Source organism: Lipophrys pholis, assembly GCF_963383615.2.
Source record: "Lipophrys pholis genome assembly, chromosome: 5".
Taxonomy (NCBI): domain Eukaryota; kingdom Metazoa; phylum Chordata; class Actinopteri; order Blenniiformes; family Blenniidae; genus Lipophrys; species Lipophrys pholis.
The window spans coordinates 3,865,945-3,888,286 of NC_137628.1; the positions used below are offsets into that span (position 1 = coordinate 3,865,945).

General features: G+C 42.0%; 1 protein-coding gene across 1 annotated transcript; it reads right to left on the reverse strand.

Annotated features, from left to right (window-relative positions):
• Positions 1-961: 961 nt before the first annotated feature.
• On the reverse strand, positions 962-16,985 carry cc2d1a (coiled-coil and C2 domain containing 1A). Its single transcript, XM_080463452.1, has 28 exons — positions 16,747-16,985; positions 16,472-16,544; positions 16,224-16,368; positions 15,715-15,818; positions 15,184-15,426; positions 14,740-15,058; positions 13,634-13,743; positions 13,452-13,524; positions 13,234-13,332; positions 13,005-13,132; positions 12,225-12,297; positions 12,001-12,137; positions 11,596-11,683; positions 11,393-11,469; positions 11,144-11,239; positions 10,431-10,553; positions 10,213-10,271; positions 9,481-9,597; positions 7,448-7,521; positions 7,303-7,361; positions 7,053-7,204; positions 6,874-6,964; positions 6,634-6,789; positions 5,367-5,498; positions 5,163-5,289; positions 4,500-4,576; positions 4,369-4,416; positions 962-4,275 (listed from the first exon to the last, which is right to left on the reverse strand). Exons 2-28 carry the CDS (start codon positions 16,526-16,528, stop codon positions 4,243-4,245), a joined length of 2,997 nt encoding a protein of 998 aa, XP_080319578.1. The 5' UTR covers positions 16,529-16,544; positions 16,747-16,985; the 3' UTR covers positions 962-4,242.
• Positions 16,986-22,342: the final 5,357 nt, after the last annotated feature.

The window sequence follows — 22,342 nt, forward strand, 5'->3', positions numbered from 1 at the left end:
GTCGGGACGTGTGCCGTAGGATCACTGACTTCAAACTGGCTGAAGGCGATTGTCTCTCGGTGTTGATCCTGTGACGGACAGGTGGCCTGTTCAGGCTGTACTTTCAGCTGGGACCGGCTCCAGCTCTCTGAAACCTCACACAGAACCGAGCAGGTAAAACACGTGTGGATATTGGATGGATGTAAAGCCAGTCCACTCATCTGACGACGAGAAGGCGGGTAATGTGGTGGACTTTGAAAAGTGCTTTTTAAAACACAATAAAGTTGTCTGGAAAAAAGTAGTTCTAGCAAATGTAAAATTGGTCAAATCAAGGTTCACATCTTTGAAACAAGCAGTAAAGTTGTGAATTGGTGAACATTTTTGAGAAGGGTCACAAAACAGAAGAGGCCTTAAGGTGAAATATTATTCAATATGTCACATGACCAAATGTGACATATTGAATTCTGCAATGTTAAAAAAGTTTGAATAAAAATAATATGAAAGGTTAGATATTTGATTGGAGAAAACATGAAAATTATATTTTTCAATTTTTTATTTTGTATGTTGTAAATGCTGCACATAGAATGTTTAAAAATATCTGCAAATCTGTAAATACTTAGAACGTTGAACATTAACAGACCGATGTAAAGCGATTGAAAGGCAACTAAGGGTCAGATATAATAAGAGTGATCTTCTCTTCTGCTCCTTTTCATTCAAAATGTGTTAAATTGGAAGTTTAGTTATTAAGACTGTTTATTTTTTTTAATGAAATAAAGAATTTCAAACAAACAAAATCAAAATGTGCACATTTTGTTTGGAATTTACTTTGTTTTGTGGCTCCGATAGGAGCGTATAAAAGTAGTCCCACAAGCATTATATTCTGATATAAATTCTCTAAAATATTTCACCCAGAAACTTTTGTAAAAATTGCGAGTATAACGCAGAAAAAAGTGTATTAAAAAAGCTCAAAGTCGCTGCTGTTTCACGTTTTTTATTGTTTCCACCAACCTCATACATGAGATAATACAGCCTGAACAATCAGGCCTTTATACATTCCCACTCTGAGCCGCACCAATCATCATTACACTTAAAAATAGAGACCAAGCATAGTATGCTGAATATTTACCATTTGTATATATATATAAACATTACATTTATGCTGATTGCCCTTTTATGACTTAAAATATGGAAAATAAAACTCCAAAAGTTCAACAATAGATGATCAAGAAACAAGAGTCAAGAAATGATAAACAATCCACCAAACATTTTAAAATGAGCTTAAACAAGACAAAAAGACAACATAAACGACAAGACCCGAATAAACGAGTGAATAACCCATAAGGAGTGTGTATACGTGTGTTTGATATGTGGGGAAGGAGTGTGAGTCACCAGCAGGACAAACTTTAACAACGTGTCTCTCTGCCGGGACCTGATCATCCACATACCACGCTGAATGCTGATGAGCCTGTTGCCACGGCAACAGGGCAGCCTCTGAGGCCATGAGGTTATTGGATGAGCGGGGTGATGTGGCAGGAGTGTGTTTGTGTGTTAAAGCTTTGAGTTAAAAAAAAAAAAAAAGAAAAAAAAAAGTGGGAAAGTGGGAGCTGGAGGACTTTTTGTGATGCAGCTGCTATAAAGTTTCATCAGAGCTACTTTGTCATATCGAGGTTTCACGCAGTAAATCATGCTGCCCCTCCGCCAACCAAAACGGTGAGGTTTTGAACGTTTTAAATCAACTCAGATTTACCTGCAAGCTGTCGTGTGTCACTCATCTGCTAATCATCACCATTTTCACTTTAGACTTGGCCAAAGTGTCAGATTAACATCAGCTGCACTTGCTTTCAGACGAACAAAGAGCCTGCGACTATTTGAAGACTGTAACAAATAACATGGGACATATGGAAAAACTATCTTGTTAACATCTTGTAAATGTCATGATGGGAGAGTAAACTGGATATTTCCATGTTTTTCCAATGTTTATGAGACAAAGTAAACAATCTGAAGAGCTTATTTGGGGTTTTGGGAAACCATTCAACTGGAAAATAATTGTAGGATTATAGTTTTGAATCAATTACTTGGGTGAGTAGCTGAGTTCTATTCATTTCTCCAAACCATGAAAACTGTGAGCAGACCCCTGAAAATCACATAAGTCGTGTAATCCAATGAATCACCGCAATTTGTTGAGGTTACCTTATTAAAATCTGTCGTAATTCAGAACTTTCCAAAACAAACTGCATTTAAAGTGGACCGCGGGGAAACATTCATGCAGACTTGTTTTATTACCTGCACATTAAGTTCGGTTGAGCACTGAGAGCATCCACAAATCTGTGAAAGATCAAGTCTCGACGCTTTGTTTTGTACTTCAAATGAACTGCGCAGATTGTAAGGGCAGTAACGCCATTAGAGGGAGAAATTTATTTAAACATTCCTGCTCAAAAACCATCAGGTGAGCAAAAGCACTGACACATTTACACACTCAGAGGATGGTTTGTCTCGTGTGTGTGTGTGTGTGTGTGTGTGTGTGTGTGTGTGTGTGTGTGTGTGTGCTCCACAGAGTCACGAAGAACCAACTTTAACCAGGATTATTTGCTAATGGAGTGTGGCAGTGGGTGGATTATTGCAAGTGCAAGATTATCTGACGAATCACAGGACTGAAAGAAAAAAAAAAAAATCCTGAAAACTGAGAAGTGAGACATAAACATGAAGGGGAACGTGGTTAAAGTAGTCTGCTACATCCATGGATCAACAGAAAGTTCTGCTCTCAGGTTAGCAGGTCGTCCAATGAGGAGGAGGAGAAGAAGAAAAAAAAAAAGAAGAGTGTCACGTATCCTGACTGAAATACTTGGAGATGTAATATTTCCATGCCTGAGCTTCTTTTTAATTTCATCTTCAGATATATTGTATGACTAACTCATCACTTGCCCGATAAAGGGTTAATAAGAGCTCAAAGTACATGACAGCCAAGTGACGCACGTCAGGCTTTGAAATTGTGCGAGAAGTGTTCTTGTGGTAGATTATTAATTTGCGGAGTGTTTATATTTGTCAAGCAGAAACAAAACGTCCATAGCCGAGTCTGGATTTCACCTCAATGTGAATAGTGGAGAAGGACACCAATGTCAGGGATGTCTGTGGAGAAACGTGAATAGAAATGAGCAATTACCCAACCACACTGGCACATACTGGGAAGTCTCACTGTGGACGGACGTTTCAGAGTCGGAGGCTCGGCGGGACAGAGTCAGACTTTACAAACTATATCCAACTAAATCTGTGAGAGGCCACCAGCCGACACAGCAGCTGGAATTCACTCTCTCTGTGACAGCACACACTGCTTTCAGACGTTCTTGAAGATTTGTGACCGTTTCAGGAGGGGCAGTGTGTTTACCTAAGAGTGAAAATATGCTAAGGAATTAATCTAAGGGAAAAAAAAAAAAACAAGAAGAAGAAAGAAGAAACAGCTGATGAAGAAGACGGAGCAGGAATCTTTTAGCAAAGCTCAGCTTATGCCACATTGAGGCTTGGCTGTTAACATCCCCTCTTCCCTGCCCCCTAAGGCGACTCTACGGCTCATCTAGTCGTCTCCTTGGTGACATAAACACTAATCCCTCATTATGAGATGGAGGCAGCAGCACCCCGAAGCCATGTTTTTTTTTTATTCCCATATCACAGCACTCCAAACGGAGCAGATTACTGTAATCTGGGAACACTGGAGCAGACAGATTAGATTAAGCTCATTACACACATAAAATATGGGGGGAAAGGGTTAAAAACACCTCAGCTCATTGGTTAAACACAGCTCAGAGCACACACACATTTTGTTGGTCATCTGTGGGCACGAAAAGCTCTGAGCGGGGGTCAAAGGTAGAACAACTCTGCAAACAGCTGATTCAAAATTAATAATCAGGATTAGAAAAAAAAAAAAAAGACAAATCATTGATTAGAACAACAGTTTGCAAAGTTGCAGTTTAGGATCATTTTTCTGTAGTGTTTTTCTGCTTTAAGTGCAATTAAGTCTCCATTTCCTCTTTACAAAGCTTAATGCTTTCCCTTTGTACGTACAGTATTAGTATTTGTTTCACGTGGCCGAATGTGATGCAGGTTATGGGAGCGACCGACTGGATCATGCAGTTGTTTTGTACATGAGCAGCGCGGAATCATGCTAAAGGTGCCAACTGTAGCCACTGTAGTGTTTGCATATGAGTGTGTGTGAGAGCGAAAGAGCGATAACAGTACTCCAGCCAAACCGCCGCTTATTCACTCCTCCTCTCATCCGGTGCGCTTCCTTCTCAATGTCTCCAGCTGAAACACAGACGAGACGGACGCAACTTCTATAATCCGGATTCATACACATAAAGGTCACGCGTGAGTTCCACACAGCCGCCCCCCGCTCACCTCGTTCTCCACCATCTTCATCCTGCCGAGCGCGTCTTTGGCAGCATCCTGCGTGAAAAGGTGAAAACGTTTCATGAGAAAAGACACACGGCGCCGTGTGTGAACCGGTGAAGCTGGTGGCCTGCACTCACCCTGTTGCCTTGGCTTGAGTATTTCTTCACGGACTCAGAAAGTCCCTGGACGAAGCGGCGCAGCACATTTTCATACTCTGTGAAAGAAGAGAGAAGTCACATGGGGTCCATATAGGATGTGGGTTAGTGGTGTATACACGCATGTATGTACGGTCATCCTGCTAAAGTCCTTTTAATTGTTATATTTAGAGGAAAAACAGAAGCCAATTTTTTATCTTCAGCAAAAATTGTGTCAGTTGTTAAAATGGAGACATTCTTTCTGCACCTTTTTGTTCTTTGTCCAAAAACTTCAAAAGTGTTTCTTAAAGTGAACAAACCTGTGACAGTAATCAAAACACCATTACAGTGTTTTTAATACTTTTCATCAGCATCAGAGCAACTTAAAAAAACAAACATCTGAGGTACAAAGATGTTTTAAACACTCCACATGTTTCAGATGTGTTTTTAAAAAAAGTTCCAGTATCTCACCAACTTTTAATTTATTAGCAAAGAGTTTGGCAGGATGTGTTGATGAGAAATTTAAAAAAAAAAAAAAAAGTGAAGGGAAATTTGTATATTTTTTTTTAATTTGAAAGGGTTTAATCTTCACCAAAAAGGGAGATTCTGCCGTTTTGCAGCGTGTTTGTGTGTGTGTGTGTGTGTGTGTGTGTGTGTGTGTGAGACCTGTCAGCAGAGCAGGAGAGGCTCTCTCCAGCTGAGATTTCTGCCAGTGCAGCCTGTGTGCGACCTCTTTGTGCTGATGGATGAGGTCAGACGGGGGATCCCGACGATTCTTCCGGTACTCTGCGATCTGAGATTCGAGCGTAATGAGTGTGAGGAGACCGTCGTGTCTTCAGAGTGTCAGTTTGCACAGATGCACACTTTTACCTTCCTCTCCAGTCTCTCCTTGTCGAAGTTGAGGAGGCTGAAGCTGTGGAGCTTGTACTGAGGAGGAGAGGTGTTGGGGTGACTGCTTCTGCTGGCTGCTTCATGCCTGGGTTTAGACCGTGGAGACGGAGCCTGTAAACAAACACAGAGTCGACGTTAGATCTTTTAAAAACGGAGAAACAATTTAATTTGACAGCTGTAGTGGTGGGATTAATTCAGCTGTGTAGAGTTTCTTTAGTAACAAGGTTACCTGAAAAGGTGTACATGATCTGAGCGGTGAAGTATGGGTTAGGGTTAGGGGTTTTAACTTTTCTAATCTTAAGGAGCTACAAAAGCAACAACATACTTTCAACATCTTCTCCAGACGGGCCGGCTCAGAACTATTTTACTACATGAAATTTACCAAGTGAATTTACACAGCGGACGATATTGACTGGTTGTAGTATCTAATAATCCATAAATCCTCAGTCCAAACCGCTGTATTTCACATCAACCAGTCCATCACAAGACAAACAGAGAGACAGACAAACAACACACACATCTAAAGGTAATTCAGAGTCACCCATTCACTTAAAATGTGTGTTTTTAGATTGTGAGGAGAAACTGGAGAAAAAAAAAAAAGAAGCAAAAAACCAGACGTACAATATCTTCTAAATATTGAGCTTGAATGAAGTCAAACTGTCTATTGGATGAGGAATTAGGAAACTCATGCAAGTGATGGATGAGCCATTTGACATGAGTGAAGAAAACAAAAATAGATGAGACAATTGTACAATTTCTGTATCTTGATCTGAACTGAATATAAAAATAGTACCAAAACTGTGTGGGAATGTATTTTCTTTCCGTTTCACGGTAAATGTTATTGTGGATAAGATGTCACTGATCTATTCAGTGAGTTTCAGACATGTGGAGATTTTCACTTAATGGACACATGTAGACTGTTACAGGAGTCATAAGTGTCCATGTTTCAATTCAAGGGGCGTTTATTGTGTTATATTTGCATAAACAAAAATATTTGTGTGATTTGTGACTGTTTGTTCTGTTTAAAACCTGCAAATGTTCCTACTTTACCTGGAAAAGTGGCTGTGTGAACACTGGAAAAGAAGAAAGCGCTCTATTTATGGTACACCTTGATTAGCCGAGTGCTGTTTTTTCTCTTGATGAGGTTTCAGATAATCCGTTTACAGCACACCGACTGCTTGATATTCATGCAGCTCACACAGTTCATATCACCATGACAGTCAGGTGGATTAGCCACTCGACTCACCCGCTCCTTTTGCTTCTCTGGAGGAGAAAGCGATGAGACCGGCTCAAGAACCACCCACTTCTCTGTCCCAGGCTGCAGATCAACTCCTGACAGAGGCTCTCGGATCTTCACCCGCACCTCCAGCTTTCCACCTGTGGCTTTTCGTCCATCCATCACCTGCAAAAACACCAAACACATGCCACACTGTTTAAGAGGTCTGGTGTGCGCCTGCGTGGATGCATTGAGGGTCAAAGCACCGACCTCGATGATCTCTCTGATCTCACAGTGGTGTTCTAGAGCCTCGAGCTTCAGGTGAGCTGTGCCCACAACTTTATCCGTCTTAAACAGGCCTCTGTAAAACACACGGAGCAAAGAGAAAACTACTCAAGTGTACAGCAGACATGACACTTGCAGCATTCCTCTGCGGACTGAATGATTACCCCTTGTGGATGATTTCAAACTTGATGCCTTTGGACTGCACGACCCGTTTAAAGCCCCTGTGAGCTCGGTTGATGTTGAGTTTGAACTGCTCTTTGAACTCTGGACTGTTGGTGTTCTTCACTGTATTCGTTTTGTCCCTCTGAGCTTCCTCCTACACACACACACACAACTTATTTCATCAGAACACATTACTATGCACACACACACACTGCTCATCCTTTGCGGTCACCCTGCGTGAAATATTCTTACCGTGCTGGGAAATGGAAACTCAAACTTTACGCTGGCATCCAGATCATTAGCCGAGACACCTGTGGGGAGGGGCGAGGGGGTGGGAGCGGTGGTGAGTGCACACGGACTGACAGGGTCATTAAATCAATGCAGATGCCTTCAGGACCTGACGGAGCTGGAAGGTTGACGCCTCGGATGACGTACAGCATCAGGTCGCTGGGGGTCAGGTTGGTGTAGATCCTACGAGAGAACACAAAAGAAGTGACGACCACTCAGAGGCATCATCAGCGGTGATAGACTGTGACCAGTCCGCATCGCCGCGAGCCGAACGACTGCTGTAATGATTCAGGCACCGTGCTGAGAGCTGGGAATAAAACTGAGTCACAATGACTCACTCTGCCTCATGCAACACTCAAGGAAAGCTCTACTCTCCGCCACGAAAAACTGTAAACAACAGATGCAACTGGAGATCATCAAATATAAAGAACCAGAGTCTGATAAAACATTTTTAGATTGTTGAACAATACTTGTATTGGATTACTGACCTGACTTCAGAAGTACCTTTACATCAGGGATCCTCCAAATAATAAAACATCTGAGCAATATGCTGGTCAACAAACCAGAACATGAATATATTTTTATTCTATATTAAAAAAATGTATCATCTAAAAATCTAATTTACTGGATAAATATCTTTGTCCATCTGCAGGAATATGGAAACATCAGGGTAGCATCATTCCCTCACATCAAGAAGTTAAAGTCAGAGTTGATTCCTCTCAGGGTATTTTAACCCTGACGTTTACAACAGTGGATGTGTTGGGCTCTTTGGAGACGCCAACTTGATTCTAGTTGTTTATACATGATCCAAGCTGTGCCCTGCTTTTAACCCAACGTCAGATATTTGACATGAAGTGACTAGATTTAGAAGGTAGTTGGAACGACAACATGAAGTCAAACATAAAAAACTATGAACTTGTTATAATTTGAACATTTTAGAGTTTTGATGCACCCGCATGTAAACATGTAATCTACCCCAACACAGCAGTTCTATGATTTGTATTTGCACACTTCTTCACTTTTTTGTTTTTCATAACCCATCAGCGTTGATGTTGCTCTGATGTTTAATATTCTAAAAGGGTATATTTAATATTCTGAGCCTAAGATACAAGAAACAAAGCCAGCTGATTAAACACCATATTTAACCACCTTCTGTACTACTTTATCCAACTTAGGGTCCCTAAGAGCTGGAGCTGATCCCAGCTGATGGTTGGTGAAGTCACAGGACGTTTTGGATGGGTTGACTCGGCAGTCCATCACAGGACAAACAAGACACATTCACAGCCAATCAAAAGCCACCAATTAATCTGAATCGCATGTTTTTGGATTGAGGGAAGAAACAGTACAAAGCCGTACCAGGAGAAAAACCCACGCAGACACAGGAAGATCATGCAACCTCCACTCAGAAAGGTTCACAGCCGGACTCGAACCGAGAACAGTTTTGTTGTGCTGCACGAGTGCTGGCCGTTAAACCACCGTAAGCCCTGTGTGACCCCTCTGTTTGAAGAAGTTGATGAGGCGTTATTAAAATGTATCTACTATCAATATAATCAATAAGAAAGAAAAAAAAAAGAGTTAATAATTTGATCCAACTGCGAAAATTACTTCTCGGCAGTTAACCCTTCATGTTCATGTTAACCTTAACGACACATACAAGGAGCAGATGGTCTTCACGAGCCGACACAATAACGACTATCCAAAGTTTATCGAATGCAATAAATGAGATATTTCACTCACAATAATGGATCAAGCCTGAGGCCAAAGTGTCAGTTTGTACCAATCATGTCAATGAGAGTGAATATGAGTGTCAGCTCTGAAAGATAAAGACGTTACTATGGTACTGCACTAAAGAGAGCAGAACAGATGTTTGCGTGGACGATCTGAAAACACAAGGCCTCTTGGCTCCAGCCGACAATGACGTGAAGGTGAAAGAAATGACAAAGTGTCTATTCTGCTTCTGCCTTTCACAGGGTTCAAAACAACTGTAGACTTGGCCAATTTCCACGCCACCAACTAAATGAGATATATTGTACTGGACAAAAGAAGTGACATGAAAAGATTAACTGAGATGCAACGCCATCCAATAAAACATCTTTTGAGAACGGGTGATGAATTAAGATGTGAACTGCTTTTGCTGCTGACTTGACAGAGTTGAGGGTCCTCTCCTCCGTGCGGCACTTGGGGACGGGGTGACCTTTGGCGTAGCAGTCCTTCAGTAACTCTATATCTTTCATGCACTCCCCGGACAGTTTCTCAAACCTGTAAACAGACAGAGATTTAGAGTTTACACACAAACCTCGACAGTGTGACTCCTCAAACTCCACACATCAGACCTCCGCACGGAAACGCTCCACGCCATGGATATAGAAACACAGCTTTTTGAAATTGGGAAAATTCAGAGCCATAATCTACCCCACTATATATTCACGACAATAATAGCACTATTTATGGTACTGAAATAATGTAGAAAAAACACTTGCATGCAAAATATGTGACAGGGAAAATGTATGTAGGAAAATCGGAAAAACCTGTGAAGAAAAATGTGCTAAATATGCAGCGTGACATGAAAGTTGCAGCTCGTATTTGATGAGCACGAATGTAATGTGGGAAAAAGAAAAATCACTGTGTGAGTGCACTATAACTATGAAGACATGTACATACTTTAGATGAAGAAAAATTGAAGATAATTTAATGAGTTGTAACAGCACATGTGATAGAAAATAGTTAACGATTAACTGAAGTTAGAAGCTTTAACCTTTTGAACGCGAGTGAAAACTGAATTCAACCCATTTAAAAACACGTCCCAGACCTCATCATACATACAAACATCACACATAAATAAACAAATGTGCAAATAGAGACCATCTAACTTACTTTAAAGCCTCAGTCACGCTTCCCATTGATGTGAACTGTTGAGACAAGCCCAGACATTTCTGCAAACAGAGGAGGATGTGGATCAGAAAAACATAAATGAGCTAATAACTACAGAATATAGAGCAACTGATTTCTTTCTTTCACAATGATAAATGTGATGGCCAGTTTCATAAAATAAATATACCATCAGTATTCCAGCTGATCATTATTAGACTGACCTCATACTGCTTTCGCAACAGATCCAGGAGGCCATGATACTTCTCACTGGAGCGAGGGGACACGGGAGAGGTGCGGGAGCGAGCGAGGACATAGTCCTCCTCACTGACCGGAGCACTGGGGATCTGTTGGGAAGAAATACATAAATATAGAGAAAAAGATGACATATTTTAGCTATCAGTTAAACTGGTTATATACTTGGTTGTGTTTCTGGATTTGGGGAACTTCACATCAAACCTGCAGTGAAATCTAATCAGTTGCTACTGTTTCTTGTCTGTCAAGCCCCTGGAAATAAACATCTCTTATTAAGTTCATGTGATATCCTGCAGATGGACAAAAATACAAACTAACAGAGACACAAGCATAATATTCTGGGTAATTACACTGTGGTTCTGAGCAAGAAAAGTATATTAGAACTGCAGTATGAAGCAAAGTTAAATAAAAGTGAAGCAAAATAAAGGACAATCCAATGGGATATGAATATTAAAATGATGCTGAAAATACACACAAACACACAGCAATACAGACACACCAGCTGATTTAACTCCATGTATCCTTCCATCTTCTATTTAAGGCGCATTCTGTCTGGTGTTAACGCACCTCACACATTCAGCTGCTGCTGCGACGACACGCTCAACACACACAAATCATAAACTGCAAACAAAAATCCGTCTGTCTTTATCTGGTTATTTTGTGCTTTGGAAAGGTTTACTACCTTTGTGATATCAACAGGCAGGCCGGACTTGGCAGCTTCGATCATGGGGTCCAGGCCCTTGGCGTGTCTGAGGTGCTGCGCTGCTCCCGCCATGTCCTACAAACAACCAGCAGATACACCAATTAAACCACATCGACGTCCTCCCACAAGCAAGGACCGGCAGCCGGGTGGTCGAAACACCAAAAAAAATATGACGATTAGAGGGAGTTCATCCAAAGCAAAGGCTAAATAAATATGAAGGGGGCATACCTTCATCTGTTTGGAGCGCAATGCTGCACGCAAAAACGACTGTCGCCTTAGCAACAAGAAATCCACTTGCTGCTGGGCTGTGAGGATAATCAAGAGGAGAAAGAAGTGAAACTTTGCCTTGCGTAATGTCACACTCTGTATGTGTAATCTGACCTGTGCACACGCACATGGCACTTTCACAAGAGACAGCAGTATGAACACACCTTTTGGGCCCAGTTTGGGAGCAGAGGAGCCGCCGGGGGCTTGAGGTGCAGGAGACTTTGCTTTATGGGCAGACAGACGCACTCCAGGCTGCAGACGCAACGTACAAAAATGATATGAACAGATTTCAAGATACTAAATTGATAATGTCAAGTCTTAAAGTATGGGATTTCTATAAATGACAGATTTCTAAACGTTCATGTACATGTTTGCGACGACATCAATGACGTGACAGACAGGATGTGTTCAGGAGAAAACAGTACTGATTAACAACCTGCCAAAGAAGCTACAGACACTGGAATATCCACAAAGGACTTCTTGATCTAATTCAGAGGCAATTAGATTGTTTTGGCAGTTAAATAATAATTTGGCCATTTGGTTCTTGTCTTTATTTATTTTTTAATTACCTTGGCAGGCTCCCTTTGTCCACCCTCGTCTTCATCTTCTGCGTCTGGATCCTGATTTGCTATTTTCATGGCCGTTTCAAGGGCTCCTATGAAGTTCTGCTGCTGACCCCCCTCTGAGCCCTGAAGTGGCGGACAGCCTAGAGGAGCAGCACACACACATGAATCCATTTACACTTCTTCATAGAAAGCCAAATTTGGACACATGGCCTGGTTTAATAAGTTACCTGGAGGCACGGGTAGATCTGACAAGCTGACAGGACGGCCAGCTTTGTGAGCTCTGATGGCATCTTGGTATTGCTGTTAAAAACAACGACAAACTATGAGGAATAACTCCAAAGTTTACTTTATACAACAAGCCTGGTGTGGATTTAAAAAAAAAATCTCTGTTTATAACCAAAACAAATACATGAAAAGACAAAAAAAACTCCCACATGGACATCAATGTCAGCAGTGCGGTTCCAACCCGTTCAAAAGCAGAATAGATACCTCACATGGATCATGCTGCCGTTTCATCTCCTCAAGTTGCTAAAGACATTTAATTCAAAGTTTTTTTTTTTAATCTTTTATCTCTTAATGACTTCCCACAACATATTTAACAGTGGGATATTTTGGTAGATCAATTGAGCAATCAAAGTAGTTAACAGTCTAATAAACAATTTTCCAGTAACTCAAGAATTAGAAGCAGTAAATCAGTGCGATAAGAAAAAACCTCACACAGCATTAACCGTCTGATGCTCAAATGACCACATCCTACACACGTCAAGTGTGCCAAAAACTACTCCTTTGTTTGTGCATGCCATAATACACAAAATAAAACTTCAAACACAAGTTAATAAATGTAAACTCCATGACAGAATTTTGAGAATCAGCTGAAACGTGAAATTAAAACGTTTCATTACAACACAGTTCGAAGAAATGCATCTAAATCCAGAATGGATCACAATCAAAACTAACGTGATAATACGGGATTTCTTCTTTGATTTGGTGGTACCATGGATGTGTACCTTCACAATGCGCTGGTGCATGCGAGCCTTGCGATCGTCTCCTTTGCTCTTGGCTCCCTCTGCTGCTGACTTGTAGATGTCCATCCTCTGCTGCAGCGCTTCAGCCAAACTACTGGGAGGCGGCAGGTCTTCACAGGGCAACAACAACAACCAACAAACACTTTATCAACATGAAGCACATAGTGATCATCATCGTCTCAGTGGTGAAGTGTGGCTACCGGAGGCTTACCAGCAGTGGGCACCTGGGCAGGTGCAGCAGGTGCAGCAGGGGCAGCATGTCTGGATGAAGACTGAGGTGGAGGTGCCCTCTGCTCTGCTACCACGTCTCCTGCATGTGATGAGACAGTAGTAACTGTGACCATTCATCAACGTGAACAGTTTCATCCAATAAAAGTCACTTTCACAAAAAATGACGCCTCAGAATGTGATTCATGAGGTTGCACGTACCAGGAGGAGGAGGCAGTAAGCCCTGGTTTACAGGTTCATCTCGGTCCACCGCCTCCAGCAGGGCGTCGAGCTTCTACAGACATTGGGGACGACTTTAATAAGACTCACTATTATTCCAGAAAGCTTAATGACAGCTATGCACAGATTCACTCAGGTGATAAAACTGATAGTTGTTGATGTACCTTGGCAGTGAGGTAGAACTGTTTGGCCTGGTCGATCTCACCATTTTGTTTGGCGTGTATGGCAGCTAACTTGTACTCCCTCTGTCTCGCCAAAACTGCCTGTTTCAGCTCTGCACATAGCGAAGGATATACAAGATAGAAAACATAACAATATAATACATTTCACCTTTAAAACAAATTTACATTTAGTTGATAGATGTAAATCAAATACTCAGATGGTTAATTGAAACTCGATATTTAAAACATTTGTCCATATGACCTGACTCAAACTGTGATTTTATTTGCTGCCATACTACCTGATTACAGTATTCACCTGTCAAAGGGATGCAGTATTAACTATACTAATACAATATTCTAACAATGCACAGCTTCTGTGAGCAGAATCCAGCCACCTGGACTCTCCCAGAATCACTACAGTCCCAACTTTGTAAATCAGTCCACAGGCATATCTCAGTAAGCTCCAGCAGTTCAAAGGCAGCCTGTGTCCGCAAGGAGTGTGAGGAGTGTGGAGGCCAGGGAGGCGTGTTCTGCAAACCCCAGCGGGATGATGTGAAAAGAAAACTCACTGCATTTTCACCCTTAAATGACTGGAGGAGTGCAGGGACAGGTATGAAGCAGACTACAAGCTTCAGCATTAGAGCAACATCAGCGGGGGGTGAACTGAACACAGACACCAAATGAATGTGTTTTTTTCACAGGTTTGGCACAAGGCCCCCTGCAGAGCTTTCCCACACCAGGAGAGTTTTCACATCCTCTCAACCCCCCTTTTTGTTTCCCATCTCCACCTCACTGATCGCAACTACTGATCTCCAAGCCCATCATAGACGGCTAAACACACTCTCCTATAAAACTGTGATACTTGGTCTGGTTGGGAGGCAGGTAAATGGTGAAATGGTAAATGGACTTCACTTATAGAGCACCTTTCAGCTGCCTGAGCATCCCCAAAGCGCCTTACATGAATAGACTTCAATGAAGGAAGGTTTCAGGCCCAGAGATTAACACTATCAGGGTCCAAAAATAAATTGCCTAAGACTTAAAGCTGTTCCATGCAAGACAAAGACACTACAGAGAAAACAAGCAAACCTGTAAACATACAATGTTTTTACCTGAGTGTCGTGCGTCAGGCTGGCTGGGGGTGAGGGGAGATATAGCAGGAGTTTCTGGAGTGATGGCAGCAGCAGGATTTTGGGGAGGGCTCAGAAGCATTGGCTTAGAATTTGTAATTGGTGGTGGAGCTTCTCTCTGGGGTTTCTGATTGGTCGGAGGTGAGGGCACCAGTGCAGGCGCTGGTGGTTCTGGTTCCTCGATCGGTGCAGGCTGCGCTGCTGCTTTCGATGGTGTGCCGCCAAGAGCAACAGGAGGAGGCATCTCCTCTTCATTAACTGACTTTCCTTTCTTCACAGATGTGAACATGGACTGTAATGTCTAGAGTTGAAAAAGACAAACACCATGAACATATAGTACGTTTTAGGATAACTTCAATTTTTACTGTGAAGAATTCCCACGAAAGGAAAGTATAGACATGCGCATTTTCCCCCCATTCATTTTACCTTCAGCCCACGATCATATCTCCGGACTTTGCTCGTCTCTCCTGCAGCCTTGGCATTAGAGATGGCTGTTGTATACATTTCAATACGCTCCAACAGACGGGACTCCAACCCAGATGCACCACTGGGAGAAGGAGAAGCAGGGTGGGATGTTCTGCTCACTTTTGGAGCGGCTGGAGTGACGGCAGGAGGCGTGGCAGCAGGAGTCGAGTCCATGTCATCCTCCAAAACCTCATTCAATTCTGCCTACACAGAGAAACACAAAAGTCTGTTGACATACTGCAACACCAGCGTTAATATAAAAAGTAGGTCCAGAGGATTATCAACACCCTGGTCAAGACCATCAGCTGGCTTCTCAATTCTGTGACCTCTACAGCGTTCAGCATCACAGAAACATTTCCAATGAGCATTCCCACCCAGTGGTGCAGGTGTATTAAATTCAAGGACAGTTTCTTCATCATCACTACCACACTAACTTTATATTGATAATCGATCACAGTCTTATAAATGAATGAAAAGCCGTGTGTGCTTTACCAGGAGATCTTCATCATTCAAATCTTCATCTCCCATATCATCATCATCCAGATCTTTCATACAAAGAGCTGCCATTCGCTCAATTTCAGCCATGGCAACAGGGGCTGGACAGAAAAAGACAGAGTATTAAATCATAAAGAATAGAAATATTACTGATGACTCATCCGCAATATTATTTAACTTTGTGCACCAAAATGATTACTTCAGCAGACATGACAGAGAACTAACTGTGCTTCAATTGTGCCGAAATGTTGAAGAGTTCTTCAAACGTGAAAATGACTAACATTTTCAAGTTAAAAATATATTACATCTGCCTTGAAGAGTCAACAAAAAAAAGAAGCTTTTTTTTCTTCCAGGTCAATGAAAACAGACAGATGTAAAAAAAAAAAAAAAAATCAATCTGCAGATAACCCAATTTTATGCACTACTGATATTTTAGATTTTGGTTTATGGATGAGACTGACAAAGGAACGATGCTGTCAGAATATTGTAACTCATGTCCTCCTCACCTTTCCCTTCACCTTTCTTCTGCTGTGGCCTCCCTCCTCCTCCTCCTCCACCTCCGACCAGATTGAGCAGCTCTGCCTCCAGGTCCTCATCATTCCCATCATCCTCCATCCCTCCGTCCGGCGTCAGGTCAAGGAGCAGTCCCATCTGAGACACACAGCGAGGCAGACAGTGAGGGGGACAGCTGCTGAATCACAATAACCTGCACACATCATGCGCAGGCTTCCTATTGGAGGATGACACCTGCTACCTGTTTGGCTCGCGCTGCCCCTTGACCCCGGGGAGTGGGGTTCCGACTGCGACTCATGGACTGTCAATACCTGCTGGATTGTTTTGAGGAGAGAGACAATTGTAAGAACAACAAGTTCTTAGATAAACGAGGGCATCTAAGTCAGCATAGTTTTCACTACCAGACACTCTGTGTAGTTTCGAGCACCACATTTAATTACATTTAATTGAATTCGCTTCAGTCAGCTCACGGTTAGAACAAATATGTTTATATTCGTCCACTGCTTTATTGCTTACCTTGTCAGCTCTTCGTGCCGAGGGGTTCAGCGTTTCGGCTGCTCGGGTCGATTCCTGCCCAAACACGACCAAGAAGGGGCAGACAGGGCAGATCAGTCGCCGGGAATATGTGCTACTTCAGTCCAAGCTATCAAAACAAGAACAATAAGGGGCGGACAGGGTTGATAAGTGACCGGAAATGTGCTACTTTAATCCAAAAGCTAACAAAACAAGGACTGAAATTTACTTCCTATACTGGGTCTCCCATGGCAACGTGCTTTACGGCCGCACACCACGCCCATCACTGACGTAAAACTGCAACGTAATGAACGCGTCTTCTACAATGTGATGCGTTCAAAAGCACCTCGGATATATCCAAATTCACAGATGTGCAGGACTATGTGACAAAAAAAGACTTTTAAGCAATGTTGCAGCGATGGAAATATGTCTCTAATTAAATCAATAAAATCGATGCTGACAGGATCAAGGTAATCTCACGCCTCAATTAGTTTTACTTCTCTCTCCCGCCACGAGTTGACAGGGCAGACCTCATCGAGTTCTGATTTTTCCAATTATTTCGACGGTATGTAAAAGTGTCATTACAAATCCGTGGGAAAATGTGATTTAGCTAATTTCTCGGTTTTAAAGTAAATACGGGTTGATTTCATTAGCATATATTCACTTATTTTTAAATCACAGAAGCCCACTTAAATCCCTCTTTGTGCGTATTCATGGAGGAAATGTGAATTTGTCAAGTAAGCCGATGTTTTGAGGAAAAGTGTTTTGTAGTTAGCTAGTAGCTACCTTTAAATTAGCGCATTTAGATAAAAGTTTCACATTTTCATAAACTGATAATTATATTTTCTTCCTCAGAAAGAAGAGATGGTCAAAGTCAAGCCGAATATCAACTGCTGTGGTAAACAAAAATGATATTGGTTATTTAAAAGAATATGAGCTAGTTTAAGTGGATGGTTATTAAAAGCCTAATTTAAATACATACACGTTCTTGATATCACAAGTTAAGAGATAATATGTAATAGACAAATTTTCTTTGTATTTTTTAGAGGTTGGAGCGCCAGCTCGGTCTCTCAGATCCAGAAAGAGGAACTCAAACCATGAAATGTTTCAAATTGTTGAAGCCACAAAACATCCACAGGTAATATGTGTGACTGAAATTGAACTGTAGTGGTGAAGATGTCAGAATACCTCCGATATGTTTTGTACTTTTCCTTGGAGTTCCTGTCAAGAGTCTCAAATTATGTCTGGGAAAAATACTGGCAAACTTAGGAATTCCCATGGGAAAAGTGGGAAGTTTCCCTCAAACTCCCTCAACTCAGCATCCTCATGATAGACTCTGTAATAAACCTTCAAACAGTTAATGACAAAACAAGACGAGACATTATTGCCTTAGTCTACGTACTTTACCTGCTAGCACAACAAACCTACACACTTCAGAAGAACATCCAAGTTACCTTTATCAGAAAGTAGGACCTTCTGGCGTAATAAACATGTAAGACTATAGCTCGTCATCTGTTCTGTCGTAAAAGGTACAACAGAAACATGCATTCTTTGTGGTGTCAGGCTGAAGCCTATTTGCTTTGAGGTTTGATGCGTGTTGGCAGACAATTTTTGTAAACGCTGGTTTCCATCTCTGATGCTCAGGCTGAACTGATCTTGACAGTCTCTATTTACCTTTTCTGTAGTCATGTGATTGGTTGTTTAGCTTCTTGGCGCAATGATCTTGAAAACAGATATTACATTTATGTTTTAATATGAATAGTTGTGTTATACATAAGTGTACACATTACATAACTTCCCTTTTTCTCAAGTAATTTAGACTTTTTTTTTTTTTTTTTAATATATATATTTCAGGACCCTGAAGAAAAAGATGGTGTGGTTGCTGTATTACAGGAACTCGGTCTGCCGGAATGTTTTGTTGTTATAGATCAACAGGCTCAGGCAGTTGAGCAGTCCTGTCTCACAAAACAACATCTCTCAGCTGAAGAAAAGCACACAGAAGCAACAAATGAAGCAACAGATGTCCACTTAACAACTGAGGCAGTCCCGCAGCAAAAAGAGACGACTGCCACTAATCCCAACAGTGATTCTCAGCCCAAAGTCTCAGAGGATCATGCTGATGGTGAGGAGCTGAAGAATGGACAGGATGGGGAAGAAGTCGCTGTGGAGGAACATCCAGCATGCACTGATCACCTCCAGATTGTCCAGATCGCTGAAGAACTCAATGGATCCTGTGAAGCTGCATCGGAGAAGCCACTGTGCGCAACGGTGAACCGTCAGAGTCACTCCGAGGAAAATGAAGAAGCCGGTTGCAACCAGGCCAGTGACTCGTGCCTGAGTGAGTTCAAAGAAACACTGAAGGAGTCCACAGTGGGGGTACCTCCCAAAAAGAAGAGGCGGATGGGCATGTGCGGGCTGACAGGGAAGGAGAGGAGCCATTTCTTACAGCCACAGAAACGTGACAACGGGACGGTGAGCGCTGAGAAGCAGAGGAGTGAGACACCTGCAGAGGAGAGTTTACCTTCACCATGCCTTCCTTCCTTGCCTCCTTCGATTCCTGGAGAGACTCAGACCGGCCAATGTGGAGATCTTGACAGGTCAGGATCAAATTCATCATGTTTTTCATTATTGAATTTAAATAGACAAGACAACAATGGGAGCAGAGACCTGAGTCAGAATATCAGTGACACTCGCCAAACAACTTCCATCTATCTTCTTAAGAGTCGCTGGCACTGATCCCAGCTGAGGGTGAAGACAGGGGACACATGGACAGATTTCCAGTTCATCACAGGGCAAAAGCAGAGAGACAATCACACACACTCACAAACACAACTGCTGCAGCAGGAGGCAGCAACCAAACCCCTGATGCATCTGTTTTGGACTGCGGGAGGAGAAAATCTGTGCATACACCAGGAGAACATGCCAACTCCACACAGGCAGACAGGATTTTAGATCTTTCAACTGATTTGACAAATAATGCACTTAGTACTATTTGGGATTAACCAACATTCACATAGAACCTGTTGGCCGTAAATACAGGACACTCACTTATATTTTATTGAAATTGAAATTTTTAATCCAGCTTCTTCAAATTAAATGTGAACATATTCGAATTATTATTATGCAAATTATTATGTCAATCAGCATTTCAATCATTATTATACAAGGCTATTTTAGTGGTTCCGCTCAATCCAAATCAAATTGGACGCTGTGTTGGTCCTGAACTAAAATTAATTTAGTCCAAGTCTGCCAGTGGTCCTGACTGTGTCGTTCACTCTATGGTAGTGTGCTGGCCCAGATTGAAGGTTTAGACATACAAAGTCATTATAAAACTTAGAAACGTATAATTCACTTTAATTGGTTTTAACTTCTCAACACAAGGAAGGTCATAAAAGGTTATATTTTTCCAGGGGAACTTGACTTTCACAGGTTCATTTTAAATCTATACGTCCTGATGTGACGGAAGCTTTAAGATTATTGCACTGCTGAGCAAAATATCTGCTTTCTGTTTGTGGACACCCAGCTCCGAGACGGACGCCCACATCACAGCCACTACCTCGGGCGGGACGGATACCGTGTCTGATCCAGAGGGAACAATCTGTGAGGCTGAACCAGCTGCTGCCGTTTCTTCTGAAGAAATCCATCAACCAAAGCCAGATCAGCTCGTAAAAGAAGACAAAAATGAAGAAGAGGAGGGGGAACAGTTGGCGAGCCGGCTACCGCAAGAAAGCAAGCAGAGTTTAACTGAGAGTGAAAAACGTGAGAAACAGGTGAAAGTAACTGAAGCTGAGAACTCAAACGGATGCTGCGACTCGGACGTCACTAATCACACAAGTTCAAAAGAAGAGCGCAGCAGTCAGGATGCAGTCGAGGAAGCTGCCCCGCCAGTGAATAACGTGACCGAGAGACAAGAAGAGGGGAAGGAAGAGATGCCTGCAGGTGCAGTTTGTTCTTCACCTGCAGACACTCAGGCGGGAGACATCAACTGTGGCTCTGTGGAGATTTCTGACGCTGCAGCGACGCCCAGCGTCTCAGAGAGGACAGACCAGGTGAGGCTGAGCACTTAAAACCCCAATCCACAGGGGGATTCATGTGCTTTTTATAACTTCAAACTATTATTACAATACATCAGACCAAAGCTGCTGGTCTGGTCTTGATAACATTGAAAAGACTTGAGCAGGCAGCAGCTGCAACACTGGCTTTTTCTACGTTTCCCTCAGCACTTTTTGTCTCATAATATCCAACTGATAGCCCCATGGTGATTCAGGTAACTGAAGAAAATTGCTGAATATTCACATGTTTGGGATTTTCACATTAATATCAACAGTGTTTTTTGTTTTTACTTCATTTCAGTAATTAAAATAACTGAGCTGTTTCACAACATTCCTTGTCAGCTCTGAACATGTGATATATATAAAACATTTATTATTGTCATCAAGATAGTGAAGCATACACTTATACAATTCAAATCGTAGTAAATTTGCACAAACCTCAAATAAATACCGTATTAATAATATTTTTCATGCATTAATTAATTGTGAGAGAACAGGATGAAGCCAAACGCTCATCCAATCCTGCCTCATTCACACAGCATTTACACTTTTCCAGAAAAAGGAACAAAATGATTTTCACTACTTGACCTTTTCGTCTGACTTAGTATTTTATGAAATAGTGGTTGTATCCCTTGTCTGAGTCCTGATTACAAAGAGTCTTGATTAAGAACGAGGTTTCCTTGTAAGCTTACCTTTTTGCAGAGCTTATTTTTATGTTCATTACAGAGTGATCCCGATGCCGGACCAGCCGCTGGTCCGGCTTCTGCGAATGCCGAGCGCACACACACCACGGACCCGTTGGGATCCACGTGCTCAGACTACGTGTCGGACTCGCAGCTGAACACCATTGATCTGAGGTGAGGAAGCAGGACAGGCTTAGACTTCAACTTGTGATGCTTCACATTGTCGCGACGTGATTTCAAATTCAGATTAAACAACTGTCTTCTACACACTATGAACAAAACAGAGTTCACATGGACACGCCACCAGTCCTTCACAGGACACACACACACCACTATACCTCCATCCAGCCAATGAAAACTCATCTTAAACCTCCGGTGTCATTTCTTGTTTTCACTTGTTGGTTGTTACTGGGGTGGCACAGTGGTGCAGTGGGAAACACTGTCAGCGACACGTTCCGAAAGCCTGTGTGTTTGTGTCTTTAATAGAAAAAAACAAACATTTAAAAACATACATTTGTGTTTGTATTCATATTTCCCCTAAAAGATTCAGATTTTAGTTTTGCAGTGACGACGTTCAAGGATGATTTCAAGGACTGGCAAAGACACTATGAACCAACAAACCTGAACGTCACACATGTTAACGTTTCGTGGAGCTTTTGTGATGGAAAAAATTTCAATCTATTCATCATTTTGCTTTTCCTCCTCATGTAGAGTGGAAAAGGAGAAAGAGTCTTCCGGTCATCACGAGGACGGTACAAACCTGATCTGTGGTCTCATCCGAGAGCTTTCCTCCCTCAAGTTAGTCAACACGCCTTCACACGCCTGGGGAATACTAGCCAGTAAAACCAGTCAATACTTCTCTTC